Here is a 19,820-nt window from a genome sequence, read left to right on the forward strand (position 1 = left end):
GTCTGATTTGTTCTATCCCTAATTTTATGGTATGATGTACATGTAAGTCCTGTTTTGTAGCTAGGGTTAATGCCTCATTTTGAGTTTGCCCAGAACTGATTTGAAGGACCTGTCCTGGGCCCAGCACCAAAGTGCAACTGTGAAGAAAGCACGGCAGCACCTTTACCTCATTTTGGCATGACATCTAAAACTTTGACAAACTTCTGCAGATGTGTAGTGGAGAGTATATTGACGAGCTGCATCACAGCCTGGTATGGAAACACTAATGCCCTTGAATGGAAAAGCCTACAAAAAGTAGTGGATACAGCTCAGTCGATCACAGGTAAAACCCTCCCAACAACTGAGCACATCTACATGAGACGCAGGAAAGCAGCATCCATCTTCAGGGACCTCCCACCACACAGGACATGCTCTCTTCTCGTAGCTGCCATCAGGAAGAAGGTACAAGAGCCTCAGGACTCACTCCATTAGGTTTAAGAACAGTTACTATCCTTCAACCATCAGGATCTTGAACTTTTTCATTCAAATGTTCCCACAAACAATGGGCTTACTTTCAAGGACTCTTCATCTCATGTTCTCAATATTTATTGCTTATTTATTTATTTATTTTTTATTATTTCTTCTTTTTGTTTTTGCACAGTTTGTTGTCTTCTGCACTCTGATTGAATGCCCTAATTGGGTGATATTTCAATGATTCCTGTATAGTTACTATTCTACAGATTTATTGAGTATGCCCACAAGAAAATTAATCTCAGGGTCGTATATGGTGCCACATATGTACTTTAATAATAGAATTTACTTTGAAAGGTGGTCTTTTGCCACCTTTATTGAACCAGAATTAACCACATGGCTTTATACTAAAGGTAGAGCAATGGATAGTCCAAACCATGATTGTAAAATTGTGCAGAATACATTTCTGCTACCATTGGCCTGTAGAATTGCATGAATATTGCTAATATGAAGTCTCCCTATTGGCATAACTGTAGTGCCACACAAGACACTCGAGGATACCTTTGGAGAGAAAGCAGGACTAATCAGAATTGACAGAAACAGGTAGCCTTACAAGGATGATGTCATCAACTCACATTCACCTGGGTTCACTCACTATCATGCTTCTATTCTGGCAGTTAAGTGCTTTAGGTTTTGCCAATTAGGTCAGAATTGTGCCATATGGTGATTAACATTTAAAGGACTCACCATGTGCCATTGCTACTTGCTGTGTTTATCCCTAATGTTCAACATGGGGGAAGAATTGATTTATCAGTTGACGGAAGAAGTAAAGTAAGCAGAACATTCCTTTGGACATGTGTGATTTGTTGTCAAGAAACTTCAAGTGGTCTAGAACCAATGATGAAGGCTCTTCATGTAAAACTGCATTGCTGCCTCGGGGAGAATTTGCTGCCAGGGTCAAGATGTAGCCAGGGATCAGAAGGATCTGGAACACAGCTTGTAAGACCTGATTCTGTGAGTAACTAATCAGGTTGTTGCTTGAATAGCTTGTGGGATTGTTTCACAACTTAGTTTGTTTCATGAGAAAAACCTTGGAAATTTGACTGGGAGAACACTGTTCTCCTGCGGGAAGAAAACCAGAAGAACAATTTATAAACCTGAGAAAGTCTGCAGATGCTGGAAATCCAAAGCAACGCACACAAAATGCTGCAGGAACTCAGCAGGTCAGACAGCATCTGTGGAAATGAATAAACATCAATATTTCAGGCCAAGACCCCTCTTCAGAATGAGCCTTCTTCTCAGTGCTGAAGAAGGATCTCGGCCCCAAGTGTCAACTGTTTATTCACTTCCATAGACACCGCCTGAGCTGCAGAAGTTCCTCCAGCATTTAGTGTGCGTTACAGGTTTCCCCCGCCACCCGAAGGTACAGCGTTCCTATGAAATGGTTCGTAAGCTGGAATGTCGTAAAGCGAAGAAGCAATTACCATTTATATGGGAAAATTTTGTGAGCGTTCGCAGACCCAAAAATAACCTACCAAATCATGCCAAGTAACACATAAAAACTAAAATAACAGTAACATATAGTAAAAGCAGGAATGATATGATAAATACACAGCCTATATAAAGTAGAAATACTTTCCACAATCATTGCCTTAACTGTTCTCCATAGTGAAAATCTCACGCAAGCGCCGTTGGCAAAAACATGGCGCAAGCGCTCTCCAGTAACCTTTAAGCTATAAAGCTGCCAAATCATACCAAATAACACGTAAAAATACACAGCCCATATAAAGTAGAAATAATGTATGTACAGTGTAGTATCACTTACAGGAATCGGGAAGACAGCACAGAGCACACTGATGATGGTGTGTTAGGCTAACTCATTGGAGGTTGGGGTGGTGCAGTCGCCCCCACCCTGGGAACAGCGAACCGATACATTGCCGCGAAGAATGCAGTGGTACAGCAGTAGCCGGGAGCAACACAGCACATCTTTAAGAAAAAAGCCGAAATAAACATGCTAATTAATTAGGTGCCGCCCAGCACGTAAGTAATTAGCATGTTTATTTTGGCTTTTTTCTTAAAGACGTGCTGTGTGCCTCCCAGCTAATGTTGCATTCTCCGCGAATCGGTATCTATCCGTGTCCTGGGGGTTGAGGTTGTGGGACACTGGGGTGTCATCTCATCGTCGTCCGTTTCCATTAGGGCAGGCAGGTCATCTTCTTCTATCTCTGCCTGTCTCGATGTCGAAGGTCGAGGTTCGTCGTCTGCTGTGGCTGATGTGGAAGGCTTGAAAAACGACAGTATGCTTGACTGCTGAGCCTCATGCATTTTTCTATCATACAATTCTTTGTAAGTACTCAAACCATCTTGCAAATATGCCCTAAACTGACGTACCCTTTCAAAATTAAAGTCATACTTCATCATTACTCATTCGGTTTCAATTGCTATCCTTTCCTCTTCCAATTGCATCAGCTCTTCATATAAAAGTTCTTGGTCATGGGATGCCAAAACCTCTTCAACATCATCTTCGCCAACTTCCACAAGCCAAACTCACTTTGTCTTTAGTTCGTTCACCACAATCAAAACACTTAATTATGTCTAGTTTTACACTAAGTTTAACACCCTTACGAGTTCTTTTAGACTTTTCCGATACCTTAGAATTCATCTTGCTAACGGCTGCTCACAGGCACGTGTTTAAGCAATGCCGGCGAGAATGCCGTTCCGGATCTGGGGGGAAGAGCGGCTGCTCAGACCGCGCGCTGTTTTTTTATCGTGCGCTGCCTTTTTTCATAACAGTGAAAACACCTTCTGTTAGCGAAAACAGGGAACTAATGTAGGTCTTTCGTAACAGTGAGGTTTCGTAAAGCGAACGTTCGAAACGCCAGGGACATCTGTACTTCGGAAGGACAATGTGGTGGCTGATAGATAAGGTGGATGATTTATCATCTGGCTTAACATAGTATAACAACTGACTCACTGATCACCCATCTGAAAGGCAGAAATGGGCTTGGTAAAGCAGCTCAACTAGTTCCAACATTCAAACAGCACAGGAATAGAAATCTTCATCCCAACTCTTCGATATTGACAAATGCCTTCCTAAACCAGGCCCATTTGCCTGTAAAGTTTGGCCCATAGCTCTCCAGACTTTTTCTATCCATGCACATATTCAAAGCAGCATTCTTTCAATACTGCTTGAATCCAGACTATTTTGCTTTGGGCTTGAACCCACTGTCAGTCTCTGAGGAGGAAAGTGTTATGCACTGATCCAACACAATGGAACATAGAATTAGATGTTATACTGCATCTAATATACCAAGAGGCACCACCCATGACTGTGTGGACTTCGTCCCACAGTCCAAAGATGTACTGGTCAGTAGTTTAGTTGGTCATTGTAAATTGTCCTGTGCTTAGGTCATGGGTAAATAGATGGGCTGCTAGGTGACATGGCTCAATGGCCTGTTCCATGCTGTATCTCTAAATAAATACAATGCAAAATGGGAGAGAAACAACTGAAACTTTGAGGTGATGGGTCATAAACTTACTTCATTGCTTCTTACTGGGGAAGTCTATTGTTTACCTACTTTGAAATGTCCAAATGATTGACAGGACTTGAACAAATTTCACACATTAACGCTTACAATAAAGGATGAAAAGTAACCAAGAAATGTAGTAATATTTCAAACTATAAATATCCTAAATGATTTCAAGTAGGCAACTAGATGTAAAAATTAAATGAAGATAGAAATACTACTGAGTTTTTCCAGTCAGAAAAGACATTTAATATCCTGAGTGAAAAACCGACCTGTTTTTAAAAGAGTTCTTCAGAACATAAAACCCAAATGGAATCCATGCCTAACCCAAGTCATTTGTATTGTTCATAGGGTATGACTAAATTTCTGCATCACTGGTCTTTTCCATAACCATCCGACCCAGAAACTATTTGCAAAAAAGAAATATACTTCCTATGCCATGCTTCAACTGCTATTACTCAAAACGCTTCTCAGGTGCACTGTATGCAAAAGTATACTAAGCATCTAACATGGTTTAAGTAGTCAGGTCAACTTATAGAATGTCCCAACTTGCATCCAATGAATGTTTTTTTTAATTCTCTCAAAACTTAAATATGCCGGTAAGCACTTAAAATTCATAACCTTGTCTATTCAACAATATGCATCAGGCTGGGGTTGTTTAAGTAGCTTAAACCAGAGCTACCACTTCAAAATGAGTTCAAATCCTGCTAAACAACTAAGGAAGTTAAAAATCACCGAACTAAATAGTTTAGTGTAAAATTAGGAGTTGATCATTAATACCTTGAACTTTGATACTGTTTAAAAAAAACAGATCACATTCACTAATGTTATTTAGGGGAGCAAGTTTAACATCTTACCTCTGCCTGTTTGACTCCACACCTTGAGCAAAATGAATAAGATTGCACCTCCTAGAAATTATTCACTTCAAGAGCAATTAGAGATGAGCAAAAAATTTAAGCTTTACACGAAACACCTACATACCATTAATGGATATTGTAAAGTTTTCTGCACAGACCAAATGAAACTTAGTGTTTTGGAGTGAAATATTTTACCTTTTCTGCAATTAGATTAAGAATTATCAAAACATACAGTGAAATGTGTTGTTTGCGTTAACACCCAAGGATGTGCTGGGGTAGGTCACAGATGTCACCACACATTCTGGCGCCAACATAGCATGCCAACAATATTCAGCAAAATAACACCAGCCCGTTCAGACCTCTGACCAAAGACTTGCCGACCTGGGGATTATTGGTCTCCTCAGTGCCTGCCAACCCAACCTCTGGGATCACTGACCTTTGACTGTAGAGCGCCCCAACCTGGACACAGAACACACAAAAAAAATCAATACAAACCCAAGAACGACAACTAAGTCTGAGCCATGACATCGATGGACATTACAAGTTGGTGCCATCTTGACCAGAATTAAATACTGAGATGGAACAAACTACAAATTGTATAATGAAATTGCAACGCTGGGCTCCACAGGAATTTCTATTGCGAGCCTAAACCAATATTAATGAAAACATTCAAACTAGGTTCTAGCATCCTATTCCTTCAGAAGCACCGATGACTTCTAGTGGCAACAAATATTTTCAGCAAAGTTTACCAGGAATTTGCAATAACTTAAAATGCAGTCTTTAAACATACAGTTTATTGCTGTTATATTTTGGCATTTTGATGTGGACAAAATTTATACACACCTTTGTTTTGGACCTTTTATTCCTAAGTTTCCCAAAACAATCTTGTATTGTATCAAAAACTCTTTCTCATAAGCTACGTTAATTTTAATGATTGCTTTTAATCAAACAGAGTACTTGACTCCTGACTTTAGCAAATAGTAACTGTCTTTTCTTGGTATGGAAGTAAGTCACTTGTAGTACCTACTTGGGAGAGAATGAGTTAAATAAAGATTAGAGGTCTTTAGCTGTTACTATAATCCATATGATGCAAACTGAGCACACTTCAGGAACTAAGATTCTAACTTCTATTCCATTCATCATAATAGAATACAAGTTTTTCATAGCATTAGGGGGAACTTTCTTATTTTTATGTTGAATCATTTAGGAATACCCTTCTCTGAAGTGGTGAATTTGTGTTCTAGGAATTAAAAAATGGCTTTATAATTAAATAGCTGAATAACTAATTAGATGCAATAAATTCAAATTTCACAAATTACCAAAGCAAGACTAAACTGACATACCTAGAAATTCATTCTTGCTGAATGGCAATAAATATACTACAAGGTAATGGCAATACACTGTTATCTGCCCCCAAAAGTCATCCAAATTCCAACCATGACAAAAGCTTGCATACAACATACTATCACTGCTGTATAGTGTTTTGTAGCACTGAGCAGAGATGAATGAAAGGAAAATAAAGCCTATTGACTCTGCAATCCTAATCAAGTTACAAAACTAAAAACATTGTATTATATTCAAGTAACAATAAGCAATCAGTAACAGGAGCCAAATACAGAGGCTGGTATCAGAACTATCAGACACCCAAGAAATCAAAATGTCAGAATAGCCAACATAGATTTCAAAAGCATCTAGCTACCACATAGTAAAAAGGGGAAAAACAAACGAGATTCAGGAAAAACTGCATTTTCAAAATATTTCACCATTTATTTTTCCCCTAAATGATTTGGCTATACAGTATTTTAAATTTCTCATCTTTGTCCTGAGTTATTACAATAATTTAACAAAAACAAAGAATCACCAACAACGCTCCCTTCCCTAGCAATTTGAATTAACAATTCTGTATAAGAAAATGGGTGCAAAATAACTTGCGTAATACAAAAGATTTAAAATACCTGATTTGTTTGATTAGATGTTCAGCTCTTATGGTTGTATGGCACAACTGCATCAAATACCACCTGATCTCTGACCAAATTGCTGTGAGACCTCACAGAGGTAGCTCATCCTTGAACAGGTGGAGATGGTACTGATTAACTGTTCTCAGTTCAGTAAAGGGCATGTCAGCCAGGTCATATGTTATTTTTGAAGTATTGCAAATTGGAGGGTAGACCTTGTAATAAAGATCCTGGAAGTGTGCAAGAAAGTGAAATTAGAGATAACTATAAAATCCAGAAATGGTGGAGAAATTTAATTTGCTGAGAAGGATAAAACCTATCCTAGAGTCAGAATACAGTCAAATCCTTTGAAAAAACATAATTCAATACAACCAATAGGCCAATCACAGGAACAGAGGTAATGGAGGAAGGGCTGTAAACTGATCAGTCCAATTTACACCCACTGAAATTCCAGCTGTGGTTACTCATCACTTGGATGTGTTTAAGTACTTCAATATTTCAGTGTTTAGGTACCCAACTCATTTCTCACCCTTCGAGTCCCAAACGGTGAAATATTTCTCATTTCCATGTCCTTGTGTCAATGCATATGGCTAATCCTTTTGAATTTTTCTACACTTTGTCAGTCACACATCCTGGAATTTGCTGAACTCTCAAGGTAAGAACTGTAACAAAAGCATCGGACCAGATCAACAACTTTACCGCAAAATATATTCTAAAATCAGTTGTCCTATTTCCCTCCAACCTTATTACAAAGAAAAAGGGTCTTGACCCAAAACGTTAACTGTTCATTTCCATGGATGCTGCATAACCTGCTGAGTTTCTTCAGCATTTTGAGTGTTTTGCTTTGGATTTCCAGCATCTGTAGAATTTCTTGTGCTTAGTGTAAAGAGTTGTTTGTAATGCTTCCCTTAACCCAGTAGACCTGTCTTCCTGAGCCAGTGACACCATTCACTTCTAATTTAGAACTCTCCATATTTGTCCAATTTCCATCCCATTTCCCTTTGTGTTCTTGCTGAGCTCACCTCATCCATCCTGACTGGCCTCCCTGATTCTACCCTCTTTGAAGGCAAGGTCCATTCAAAATTCTACTACTACTATAATTTAGTCTCTTGTACCACATTAATCTGGCAGTTTCAGATTCCTGGGAAAGTAATATGTGGAATGTAAAATTCTCAACCTCGTGCTCAGGTTTGGCAATCTCTCCCTACTTCCAAAATCTCTTCTAACCTATGCAATCCTGTAATTTTATCCTTTTGGTCATCCTCAGAAATATCAATGTTCTCACTCTAAACTGAGTTTGCCTTCCTAAAGCACTCCAGCTATCTTATTTAATTTAAGATTTGAAAGCAAATTTTGTTCGATAACTCAACATGCCTTGAAATGCCTTGCTATTTAAAAGGACTTTTTCCACTCTAATTTTTTTTCAACTACTTGGTTTAAAAATTAATCCAACTTCAACAAGTAGTTTGTTATGCATAGTTAAAATCCAGAAACTTTAAACTGCACTTTCTCATGTTCAGTTGTATACAAGTAGGGAAATACATATCAGAATATACCATTTGGCGATTTCAACCAAATTCTTTACAAAGTTGAGAAGCTCTTATTCAATGCCAAACACCAATGAATCTTGCTAGAATGTGCATGATTATATCTACTTAACTTTATCAACCTGTTGTGCACTGGGACACATCATCAGTGATGTAACCTGGGATTATTGGGTATTTCAGGTCTTTTAACATTAGACATCCTAACCCAGGTGACCCAGCCAGGGTTGATTAGGCCCCAGCTTATGTTTTTCCCATGGATCAAGATAATGAAAGGCATGTCACTTCAAATGTTAGGGTATTGCCGACCTCATTATTAGGTTTTATTTGGTAATTTGGAGAATAGATTATGTTTTGTGGTCTGTTTATTAGGCTTAAGTTCAAAGTTAGATGTAACTTCTTTACTTATAGTTTTCATGGAAAATTGAAGGCCTGCTAAGTAATGTTCCCTCTAAAGTGTGCACACAATTTAAACTGCACACAAAAGGTTGTCACCCTCTACCATGTTGAAATGTTAATTATATTTCACAATCGTATATAACCGCATTTCCTTTTCCAGTGTTGACAAAGTGGAGTTTGCAATGATTTGTCTGCCAATTTTAGAACAGGCTTATTTTATTGCAGAAATTATTGATTCACTATGTCAAATTCCAAAGAATCAAAGGACATGAAGCACAAAATAACTGCTGTTTCATTTAAAGCGGAATGCTTAATGAAACAGTAGAAACTACTACACTGAAAGCTCATGAGGTCAGGAACATGCAGCTACGAGAATGATATTTGCACACTTGACTTTTTAAAGCATCATTTAGCAAACAAATCACATATGGACAGTGTGCAAATGCAATGGTAAGAAAATCCTTCATTACCCACTACAAGCCTGCTACATTTATTTTGTGAAAGTGCAGATGAACGAGAGTGAAAACAATCACACCCAGCAGAGATCTAAGTTCTTATTTAGAGTGTTTTGCTAGTTGGTTAAGATGAATACCTCTATATAAAAGTCAATGTGCACATTGTTGTCACTGGGCAAAAAATTGCGTGGCACAAGATTTTTGCACACAGTGGTCATTACAAATTAGAGGGAACACTGCTACCAAGGTGTACAAATTGTACCAAGAAACAACACCTGGGGGGAAAAAAATCAAGATACAGCTCTAAACTCCAACTAAAACATTTGACCACGCCATCAGGGGAAGGGTAAAAAAAAACTGAAGATGTTGACATAAATGCAATTCAATATTCATCAGATTGTCTTAGTTCTGATGTTGATATTTAAAAAAAGTGAACTTCCAGCTCATTTTAAATCAGAATCAGGTTTAATATCATAGCATATGTCATGAAATTTGATAGTTTGTGGCAGCAGTACATTGCAATACATAATAAGAAAATAAAACTATAAATTACAATAAATATATATTTATATAAAATTAAAATAGCTAGTGCATAAACAGCAAAAAATAAAAAAGTGAGGTAGAGTGCTTAAATGTTGCTAAGGATTTCCACGAATTAATACATATGATATGCCACCAACTATGTTGGCAGAAACAGAATGAAACCTCAATCAGAATTTAGTTGCAAAAATTATTTCTTAAACACAAATAGGAGCTGGAATATGAAGGAAAGAAAAGCTTTGGGTAGAGGGTGGGCGAGGGAAATGAACAGGATAGTTGGATACTGTAATAACAGCTGTTATTGTAGACTTTCCAATCACCTCGAGTGGCAACTTGTGTGGCAGCAGAACTCTCAATGGATATGATTAAGTATTCTCGTTTCAGCCTGATAGTTAAAAAACACAACTGCTTCCAAGGTCAGTACAGCTAACAAAGATGTCTTAATACAATTAAATGAACTATTGCTGCTTAAAACTGACGGAAACAATGCCGATTGTGGACGAACTCCTCACCGGATTCCAGGTAGGAAACATGACTGCAGGTCAGGAATACAAGTGCGTTTAAAGAAACGGGTTTTAAACTCCCAATACCGACTATTTTGCTGGCAACGTGCAACCTCTGGTGAATAAAATTGATGATGTCAGAATGAGAGTGGTGAATCAGAGGAACATTAGGACCACATGTGTCCTTTATTTCATGGAATCCTGGTTAACCCCTTCTGTACCAGATGCAGCAATTCAGATCAATGGGTTTACTATACACTGTCAGGATAGATCTAGAGCCTCTCAAAAGCAGAGGTGGAGAAGTATGTCTCAAGATCAACTCCTCTTGGTGCACAAATATATCAGGGCTGTCCCAATTCTGCTCACCAGACCTGCAATATCTTGCAGTTTAGTGCCGACCATTTTACCTACCACGGGAGATTTCCATGATCATTTTGGTCGTGGTATACATTCCACCTCAGGCCAATGTCGATCAGGCTTTAGATGATCTGAAAAATGGGATCAACATGCATGAAACAGCGCAGCCTGACACATTCATCATTGTTTTGGGGGATTTTAACCAAGCCAGGCTGAAAAAAAATCACCGAACAATTACCATCAACAGATCACTTGCAAAACCAGAGAAAACAACACACTGGACCATTGTTGCATCACCATTAAGAATGCCTACCGTGCTATTCCATGCCCTCACTTCAGGAAGTCTGATCACCTAGCTGTACTTCTACTCCCTGAGTATAGGCAGAGTCGGAACACTACAACACCAGTAGTGAGGACCAAGAGGGTATGGACAAGAGAAGCACAGGAGCCCTTACAGGACTGCTTTGAATTGGTGATCTGGACCGTATTCAGGGATTCATCTTCAGACCTGGATAAGTATGCTGCAGTTGCTCTGAAAACTTGTGCCAATCAACTGGGAGGAGTATTCAAGGACATTTTCAACCTCTCACTGCTGCAGACGGAAGTCCCATTTGCTTCAAAAAGGCAACAATTATACCAGTGCCTAAAAGGAATAACGTGAGCTACCTTAATGACTATTGCCCAGTAGCACTCACATCTACAGTGATGAAATGCTTTGAGAATTTGTTCATGACTAGACTGAACTCCTGCCTCAGCAAGGACCTCGACTCACTGCAATTTGCCTATCACCACATTAGGTCAATGGCAGACAATATGTCAATGGCTCTTTACACAGCCTTAGGCCACCTGGACAATACAAAGACCTATGTCAGGATGCTGTTCATCCATTATTGATCAGCATTTAACACCATCAATCCCACAATCCTGATTGATAAGTTACAGAAACTGGGCCTCTGTACCTCCCTCTGCAATTGGATACATGACTTCCTAACCGGAAGGCCACAATCTGTGTGGATTGATGATAATATCTCCTCCTCGCTGACAATCAACACTGGTGCACCTTGAGGATGTGTGCTTAGCCCACTGCTCTATTCTTTCTAAACCTATGACTGTGTGGCTAGGCATAGTTCAATTACCATCTATAAATTTGCTGATGATACAACCATTGTTGGTAGGATCTCAGATGGAGACAAGAGGATGTACAGGAGCGAGATATATCATCTTGTGGAGTGATGTCACAGCAACAACCTGGCACTCAACATCAGCAAGACCAAAGAGCTCATTGCGGACTTCAGGAAGGGTAAGACGAATGAACACATATCAATCCTCATAGAGGGATCAGAAGTGGAGAGAATGAGCAGTTTCACGTCCCTGGATGTCAAGATCTCTGAGGACCTAACCTAGTCCCAACATATTGATGCAGTTATAAAGAACACAAGATAGTGACTATACTTCATTAGGAGTTTGAAGAGATTTGGTATGTCAACAAAAACACTCAAAAACTTCTATAGATGTACCATAGAGAGCATTCTGCCTGGTTGTATCACTGGTATGGGGGGGGGGGGGTGCTGCTGCACAGGACAGAAAGAAGCTGCAGAGGGTAGCTTCATCGACTCCATCTTGGGTACTAGCCTACAAAGTACCCAGGACATTGTCAAGGAGCAGGGTCTCAGAAAGGCGCAGCATCCATTATTAAGGACATCCAGCACCGAGGGCATGCCCTTTTCTCATTGTTACCATCAGGTAGGAGGTACAGAAGCCTGAAGGCACACACTCAGTGATTCAGGAACAGCTTCTTTCTCTCTGCCATCTGATTTCTAAATAGAAATTGAACCCATGAACACTACCTCACTTTTTTAATATATTTCTGTTTTTGTATGGTTTTTAATCTATTCAATATATGTATACTGTAATTGATTTACTTGTTTATTTATTTTTCTTCTATATTATGTATTGCATTGAACTGCTGCTGCAATGTTAACAAATTTCAGAACACATGCTGGTGATAATAAACCTGATTCTGATTCTGTTCGAAGTTGGATTACATTACTGTGTAAAAGACTTGGCACATCTATATAGTTCGGGTATCGAAGACTCTTTCACAGTACTGTACTTGTCTACATGGAGTGAAGTGCAAGGTTGTAAATCTGGCGGAAACAAAGGATGTTGAGAATGGTGAGGGTAGAGCCCTGCGGGAGGGGTATGGGACAGGTGGTAGAGAAGGGGTGCCAGAGCAGGAGTAGCACGGGAGCAGACACACCCAGCCCTGGGACACCAGGCAAGGATATTTGATTCCAAACAATTGGTTTATTGATCATTACAAAATATCTCTCTGGTGCTTCCCACTCCCTCCCCCCTCCCCTTTTCCCAACCATGATTCCCCTCTCCACTCACAGTCCACAATAGTTGGGTGGGTTTATGTGGGTTTATCACTCACATACATCATGAATTTCTTTTTTGTGTGGCAGCCATACAGTGCAATACATAAAATTACAGTGCTGTGCAAAAGTCTTAGGCACCCAAGCTCTATGTGCCTAAGACTTCTACACAGTACTGTATTTATTTACTCTAAACAAAGGCCATTGGAAACAATGGAAATCCATATCATATTTCAAGGATTACTACATTGTTACAATAATACTCCTCTGAATGCCACTGTACACAGTATCATTTTTGAGAACCTCATAGCTGGCAACTAAGGATACTCCATCCAGCTGGTATTAAAAGGGATAAAAAGATACCCCAACATCAATATTTCCATTCAGTGGGATTGGATTTTGTATAATCAACTGCAATAATTTCCATACAAGAAAGAACATTCTAAATAGACTTAACAATAGTCATCTCCAGCAGCAGTAGCTTGGTAGTACCAGTTGGATTTTCTTTCAATCCCTATTTTTAAACTTGCAGTAGTGCCAATTATTGACATAGGCTACATTTGCAAAAGACGCGTAGAGGTTATTCAATACTAAACTCAAGCATTTGTACTTCATCAAGTATCCATAAAGCATTCTGTCATCACATCCTCATTGAGAATTTTCAATATTTGGGGAATTAAAGGCTTACTTGTTTACAGCATAGTGTACTATATTGAAGTGAACGGATTAAAGTTCATAATGGTTTAAGTTAAGGACAAGCAGGTGAGTTCATAAGCTATTTCCGCTTATACCTTTACCAACTCCAAATAGGAAAGAGGCAGAAAAAAAGGCAAAAAAATATTATATATATATAAAATGGTAATTTGAACTGCTTGAACTACACAATCAAAATTTAAATGTTCTTGTAAGATTTTAAAGTGTCATCAGCAGACTTTAAAAGGGATACACTTGACTTTAGAAGAATTCTTTGAAGTGAAAAAACAATGCAATCAAGTACTTTCCTACCAAATGCAATAGGCATACACAACAGTTCATCTCTGTGTGACAGGAGAACACACATCATAGTACAATAGTCTCCATTTTATTATTTCAGGCATTATTATTGCACATTGGTAAATTATTATAGTGTATATTATTATCCTGGATTTATTATGAGTTAAGTCGGCATACGGCTAATTGTAACAAAAGAAATTCCCACTCTGGATCAATAATTTATTTTTAAGGTCAGTATATTATACACTGGGCAAATAGCAGAATAGATAGCAAGGCAGCCATAAAACACAAGAGCAACTATTTAGCCAGACAAACATTCCAAATTGATGAGCTGTTGTCTATAGTTTACACCAATGGTTTTGTTGTTGCTTTGAGATGTAAATGTTTTTGAGGCATTGATCATGTGGATAGTCAGAGGCTTTTTCCCAGGGCTGAAATGGCTAGCATGAGAGAGCACAGTTTTAAGGTGCTTGGAAGTAGGTACAGAGGAGATGTCAGGGGTAAGTGTTTTTTTTTTACGCAGAGAGTGGTGAGTGCATCGAATGGGCTGCTGGCGCCTGTGGTGGAGGCGGGTACCAAACGGTCTTTTAAGAGACTCCTGGATAGGTACATCGAGCTTAAAAACATAGAGGGCTATGGGTAACTCTAGGTAATTTCTAAGGTAAGGACATGTTCGGCACAGCTTTGTGGGCCGAAGAACCTGTTTTGTGCTGTAGGTTTTCTACGTCTATGTTTCTTCTATGTACAATATAGATGAAAGAAATGTTGGTGACAAAATGCAGGAGGTCTGCAGAAACATGAAGTGATGCATTTTGATCCTGGCTAATGAAGAGATTTCCTGCTAATTTACGGCAGTTGAATGTTCATCCAAATGAAGGACCAGCAATAATGAACAAACTGAACAATGACCACTCATATTTTTACCAAGTTGAAGTGCTGTAGTAGATTTTTTAAATGATCTGTAACTTTGTCATGTACAGCCACGAGTTACAATGAATGAGGAGATGTATAACTGGCGTTTATCTGACAATGCAACCTTTTTAACAAATGTTATCTACAACTTTCATTGTTGCCAATGCAAAACAATCTAGGATTTCTCTATCAGACCATTTATATAGGGGTGAGAAAGGTGAGTGGGAAAGGAGAAGGAGAGGAACATGTTAAGTTTTACAGCAACAATGAACACTTGTTAGACCCTATACCAAGTCAAACTTAAAGATTAGCTTTATTTCTCACATGTACATACAGTGAAATCAGTGTTTGCATCAATGATCAACACAGTCCAAAGTGCAAACATAGCTTGTTCACAACTTACTAGTCCTCAATCATATGTCTTTAGAACGTGGGAGGAAGCTCAAGCACCCGGAGGAAACACACCGTCACAGGGAGAACATACAAACTCCTTACAGACAGCTGTGGGAATTGAACCCCAATATTACAGCCAGTGCTGTAAAACATTACGCTACCATGTTGTTCCTGCATTAGGGGCCTATATTAGGACCTGAAGTTTTTAAATCAAATTCTGACTTTTAACATCAATAAAACTGCCAATATTTTGCAATGTTGACCTTGGTTTATTGAAACTTCCGCTTTCTAAATGTGGATGTCATGCACGATTACTGAATAATCACACTTGTTTAGATTAGGGGTTCCTAATCTGGGATTCACGGACCCCTTGCTTAATGGTATTGACCCAAGGCATAAAAAAGGTTTGGAACTCCTGGTTTAGAGGAAAATAACTGGTAAAAGTATGGGTAGAAAATGAATACTTTAAATGTATAATTTCAACAAATTATTTCAATATAATTTGTTCAAATTTATTAAAGGCCTAAACTTAGCACTATTGTCTAGTCTTTAAAATAAACAGTTTGTTAAATATAAGCAGCATTAATTTTAAAAATGAAGCCCCATAAACAAGGATGCAGAAATCTGCAAATGCTCCATTTGATTGAACAAACAGATTTTTTGATGTGAAACCTGCAATCACTACATTTTTCAATACAATGAAGTCTGTTTGTAGTAGCCCAGTAGATTCCAATGTGTTACATCAAAACCAGCAAGGGTAACAGATTTTTAAGGTCTTTTGCAAAATGTCATGGCCCTCCCCATTTAGCAGTCTTTGCCAGTATCAGGCTGGCTTAGCTACTGAGCCCGGCAGAACCATTTCTACTGAGAGGAGAAGGGACAGAACTGGCGCCTTAAAACCAGATGGTTCGGGCAAACGGAGCTTGTCAGCCGTGATTGGAAGCTCACCTAGGAGAAGAAAAACTTTGATCTCAAACTTCTGCTGCTTTATGGCTATACTCACTCACGGAGAAGGCTTCGGGAGAAAACGCAGAGGGAAAAATCCAGAGCTGAAGTCCCTAAAGCAGTCCTACGTTGGGTTCAACACAGACAGGCAACTCCTGCAACACTGCTGGTGCCAAATTGTCTCTGCTGTTCCTTTGGGTTCATCAGATGCCTGGAGAGGGAGAGCTTACTACATGGGCAACAGCTTGCTCTCCATGTCATAGTACACATCGACAGCTAGGATGCAACATCCATGTCCGACACTGACCAACAGAGGCCTCATCATCAGACTGGGAACCATTTCTGCTAATTTCAAAATGAATCATTTTCAAAGCTGAAATTGTGCTCCAAAAAAGATGGCCCTTGTTGTAAATATACTGAATGCTATTGGACATGGACAAGGTTAAACGTTCAGTCAAACTTAGGACAAATATGTGCTCAGGTAATGCTAGAGCAATTTTTCTAATAGGTGTCAAGCAAGATATTCTCCTGGAACCCCTGTAGCTGATCACTGTTTATAGTTCTGTTGAAGAGATATACATTTAGGGGAAAATGGTGCACACCTCTGAAGGGTAAATAACAACCGACTGATATTTATCTTATTTTGTGCTTTTAAATGATGAAAATCTTCAATAAGCTGCTTCCACTAAAGGGTTAAAAGTGTCAAAATCTTAGCATTCTTATCACTTAACATTCTAATTTTTATGTTAAAGTAAAAGGTTAACACTGATTATCTGACCAGATTGACACAAGGTCAATGAGTGGAATTTTGTAATTTGCCATATCAAAACATATCCAAATTCTGCAATACAATAATCCTCGTGGTTAAAAATATTAAGCTTGATCTACATCACTTATTTAACAGTTACTTTTAAATAATTCCATTTGAAATGTTTACAACCCTGTAACCCTCCAACATCTTTGTGCTCCTCCAATTTTGGCCTCAAGTTAGGGATCTAATTCCCTAACTCAACCTCTCATGAGGGGCATCACTGTCCTGACTCTATCATCTAAAATGCTTTGCTTTATCAGCCCTGCCTAAATGCAAAGTTGCTGTCTAAGTACATATGATCTATCAAATGGGAATACGCCAGAACATGAGGAGGGTAAATCACTTCGAATGACTGGGTCCATTCTGATACAAGGTCAAAACAATACCAGGAATTCTGTTTTATTCTCTATGCCCGATCTGTAGTATTCTGACAATTTGTTACTTTTTACTTTAGATTTTAATAAATACAAATTGCCAACCTTTAAAGTTTCAAATCTGGCACATCAATATTCCTCATGAAAATAATTCATTTTGCCTTTTGTGAAAATGCTCTTACTTTGAGCTTTACTAGAAGCAGCAGATTTGAAGGCATTTTGTATATAGTTATTTATAATAGATCTGTTATATAAAATAGGTATTGGGGGAATTCATAATGAGGCACTTCTATGATATTCACAAATGCTTTCAAATCTGAGTCATAAAATGCTTTATAGAATTGACACTGTTTAAACTCATCCAATCTCCAAAATTAAAACTCATTATGGCACTAACTGGAACAATAAATCAAGCATTTGGTTAAAAGCACAAACATACAACCAGTACTGTGCATAAATAATGAGCAGTTAGAAACCAAGGTGCATTAGAAACGAGGAAAGAAAACACCTTGCATCATTTTGATTATGGATCAAACGTATTATATCTTTATTATGATTTGGACAAGCTTTAAACTTTCAACATCTGTAAATCTGATTTAGATGTGCGATTGTCTTACATCTCTATTTTAGGCTTAAAATTAATTTAATTCCTGAGGACAACTGCCTGATATATATTTTTGAAGCACCGTTCCCACTTATCATCAAGTGTGGACTAATTCCTCCTCCCCCGTCCATACTTATTGTGGTAAACCATGTATACCTCAGTCTTTTGGAGTAATTGAAGGTGCTTCACTTATAATAGAGAATAGCCATCACCGTGATCTGACAGGAAACAGTTATCCTAAAAGCAAGCCGGGGGAGGGAGAGAAGCTACTTTTAAAAGAAAAAGGCGCAGAGCTAAATATCAACTTAGGCAATCGATTAGTGTTGAGCAAAATGACAGGCACTGCAGCAGTTTGCTCTTCCGGCTCAGAGAACGGGTTATGTGAGTGCTGAAAGTTGACCCTTAGCTGAGGGGACTCACCTACGGGCTCGGTGCTCTGCAGACTGCTCCTGCCGTGGAGTCTGGGCCGAAGTTTCTTGGCCCTGCTGGGGACTGGGTCTGACATCTTATCTCCAGCTGAGGATCTCTCCGACTGCGAGTGGTTGCTGCTGCAGCTGCAGGATGAGGGGGCGGAGGATCCTCTTTGACGCGAGTCGCCCCCGCCAGCGCGGAGAGCAGCAGCAGCTCGGCTCCACGACCGCGCAGGCGCCCCAACGGCCTGGCCGGGCCGGCGGCGCGGGACAGGCGCAGGCCCGGCGTCTCCGGGACAGGCCGCCCTTAGCAACGGGCTCAGCGCCGGCCGGAGCCACCGTCTCATCGGGCTACAGGTACTGCTGGCCGCGATAGCGGTGAGAAGGAGGGAGGGAGGCCGGGAGTGAACCCACACTCACTCCGCAAAAGAGCGAGGCGTAGAAGCTGGTGACGAACCCTCGCCCCCGAGGGACAGGGGCGTTGGAAATAAGCCTTCGCCCCTAGGGATTGGGATGGAGTTGGAGAGACTGGGTCTAAAAGGTGACAGGGAGAAGAGGTTGGGTCTGGGAAGTGGGGTAGGAGTCGTGGAGTGAACACTCACCCAAAAGGGGACAGAGTAAGGCAAGATGACGAGCCTTCCCGTAAGCAGAGAAAGACTGGGGTGTGTGCCCTTGTCCCCAAGGATGAAGAGAGGCTGAGAATGAACCCTCACACAAAGAAAAAGAGTGAGAGGCTAGTGACAAGAACTTCACCCCCAGGGACAGAGACAGTGAATGAGCCCATCCCAAGGACAGGGTGAGGATACTAGGAATGAGCCCTTCCCGGGGGGGGGGGGGAGGAGGAGGGGAAAAAATAGGCAGCAAAAGCTCACCCAAGGACACTGAAGGAGGAAGATCGAGAGCAAAGCCCTCACATACAGGGGACACAGACTGATGACGAGTCCTCACCCACAGGGACACAGGGGGAGATTGGCAATGAGACCTCGTCGACAAGAACAGAGAAACCTCACCCACAGTTATCCACAAAGACAAAAGGGGTAGACCAAAAAGGTTAACCTAAAATAAACCAAGAAACTTGCAGGTCCAAGCTCCAGAGTAGACCAAGTTCTGCAGCTTCAAGTAGAGGGGGAGTAGAATAGTAGTTGCAGATCTGTGACTGTTCTCAAAACTTTATCTACTGTAATTCCTTAAATACCCACTTTAAAAATAAACTCTTACTGAGTAAACATGAGAAGCATTCCTAACACTGTGTTTTAGAAACCCTGCCGTATTATGTGCTTTGGCAAACATATCCCATGCTAGAAATAAACTTGGTAACACAATATAGACCAGGGAAAGCAAGAGAAATGAAAAAAGATGGAGGTAACTTTGCATACCAGTAACAAAAAGATACAAATGTGAGATCCAATCATT

At 39.7% G+C, this 19,820-nt stretch overlaps 1 protein-coding gene across 3 annotated transcripts in view; it reads right to left on the reverse strand.

Moving 5' to 3' along the window:
* LOC140210070 (AMP deaminase 2-like) overlaps positions 1-19,820 on the reverse strand; it is a 163,048-nt gene that overhangs the window by 111,825 nt on the left and 31,403 nt on the right. Inside the window, exon 1 of one of the 3 annotated variants that reach the window (XM_072278852.1) lies at positions 18,418-18,604. The exons of 1 other annotated variant lie outside the window; for it this stretch is intronic. In XM_072278852.1, the coding sequence (XP_072134953.1) occupies positions 18,418-18,502 (85 nt within the window). In that variant the 5' untranslated portion in view covers positions 18,503-18,604. Of the gene's footprint in view, positions 1-18,417; positions 18,605-19,820 lie in introns of those variants that run through there. One more of the 3 variants, XM_072278853.1, reaches the window with a different exon arrangement.

The sequence above is a fragment of the Mobula birostris genome, chromosome 14 (assembly GCF_030028105.1).
Source record: "Mobula birostris isolate sMobBir1 chromosome 14, sMobBir1.hap1, whole genome shotgun sequence".
NCBI lineage: Eukaryota > Metazoa > Chordata > Chondrichthyes > Myliobatiformes > Myliobatidae > Mobula > Mobula birostris.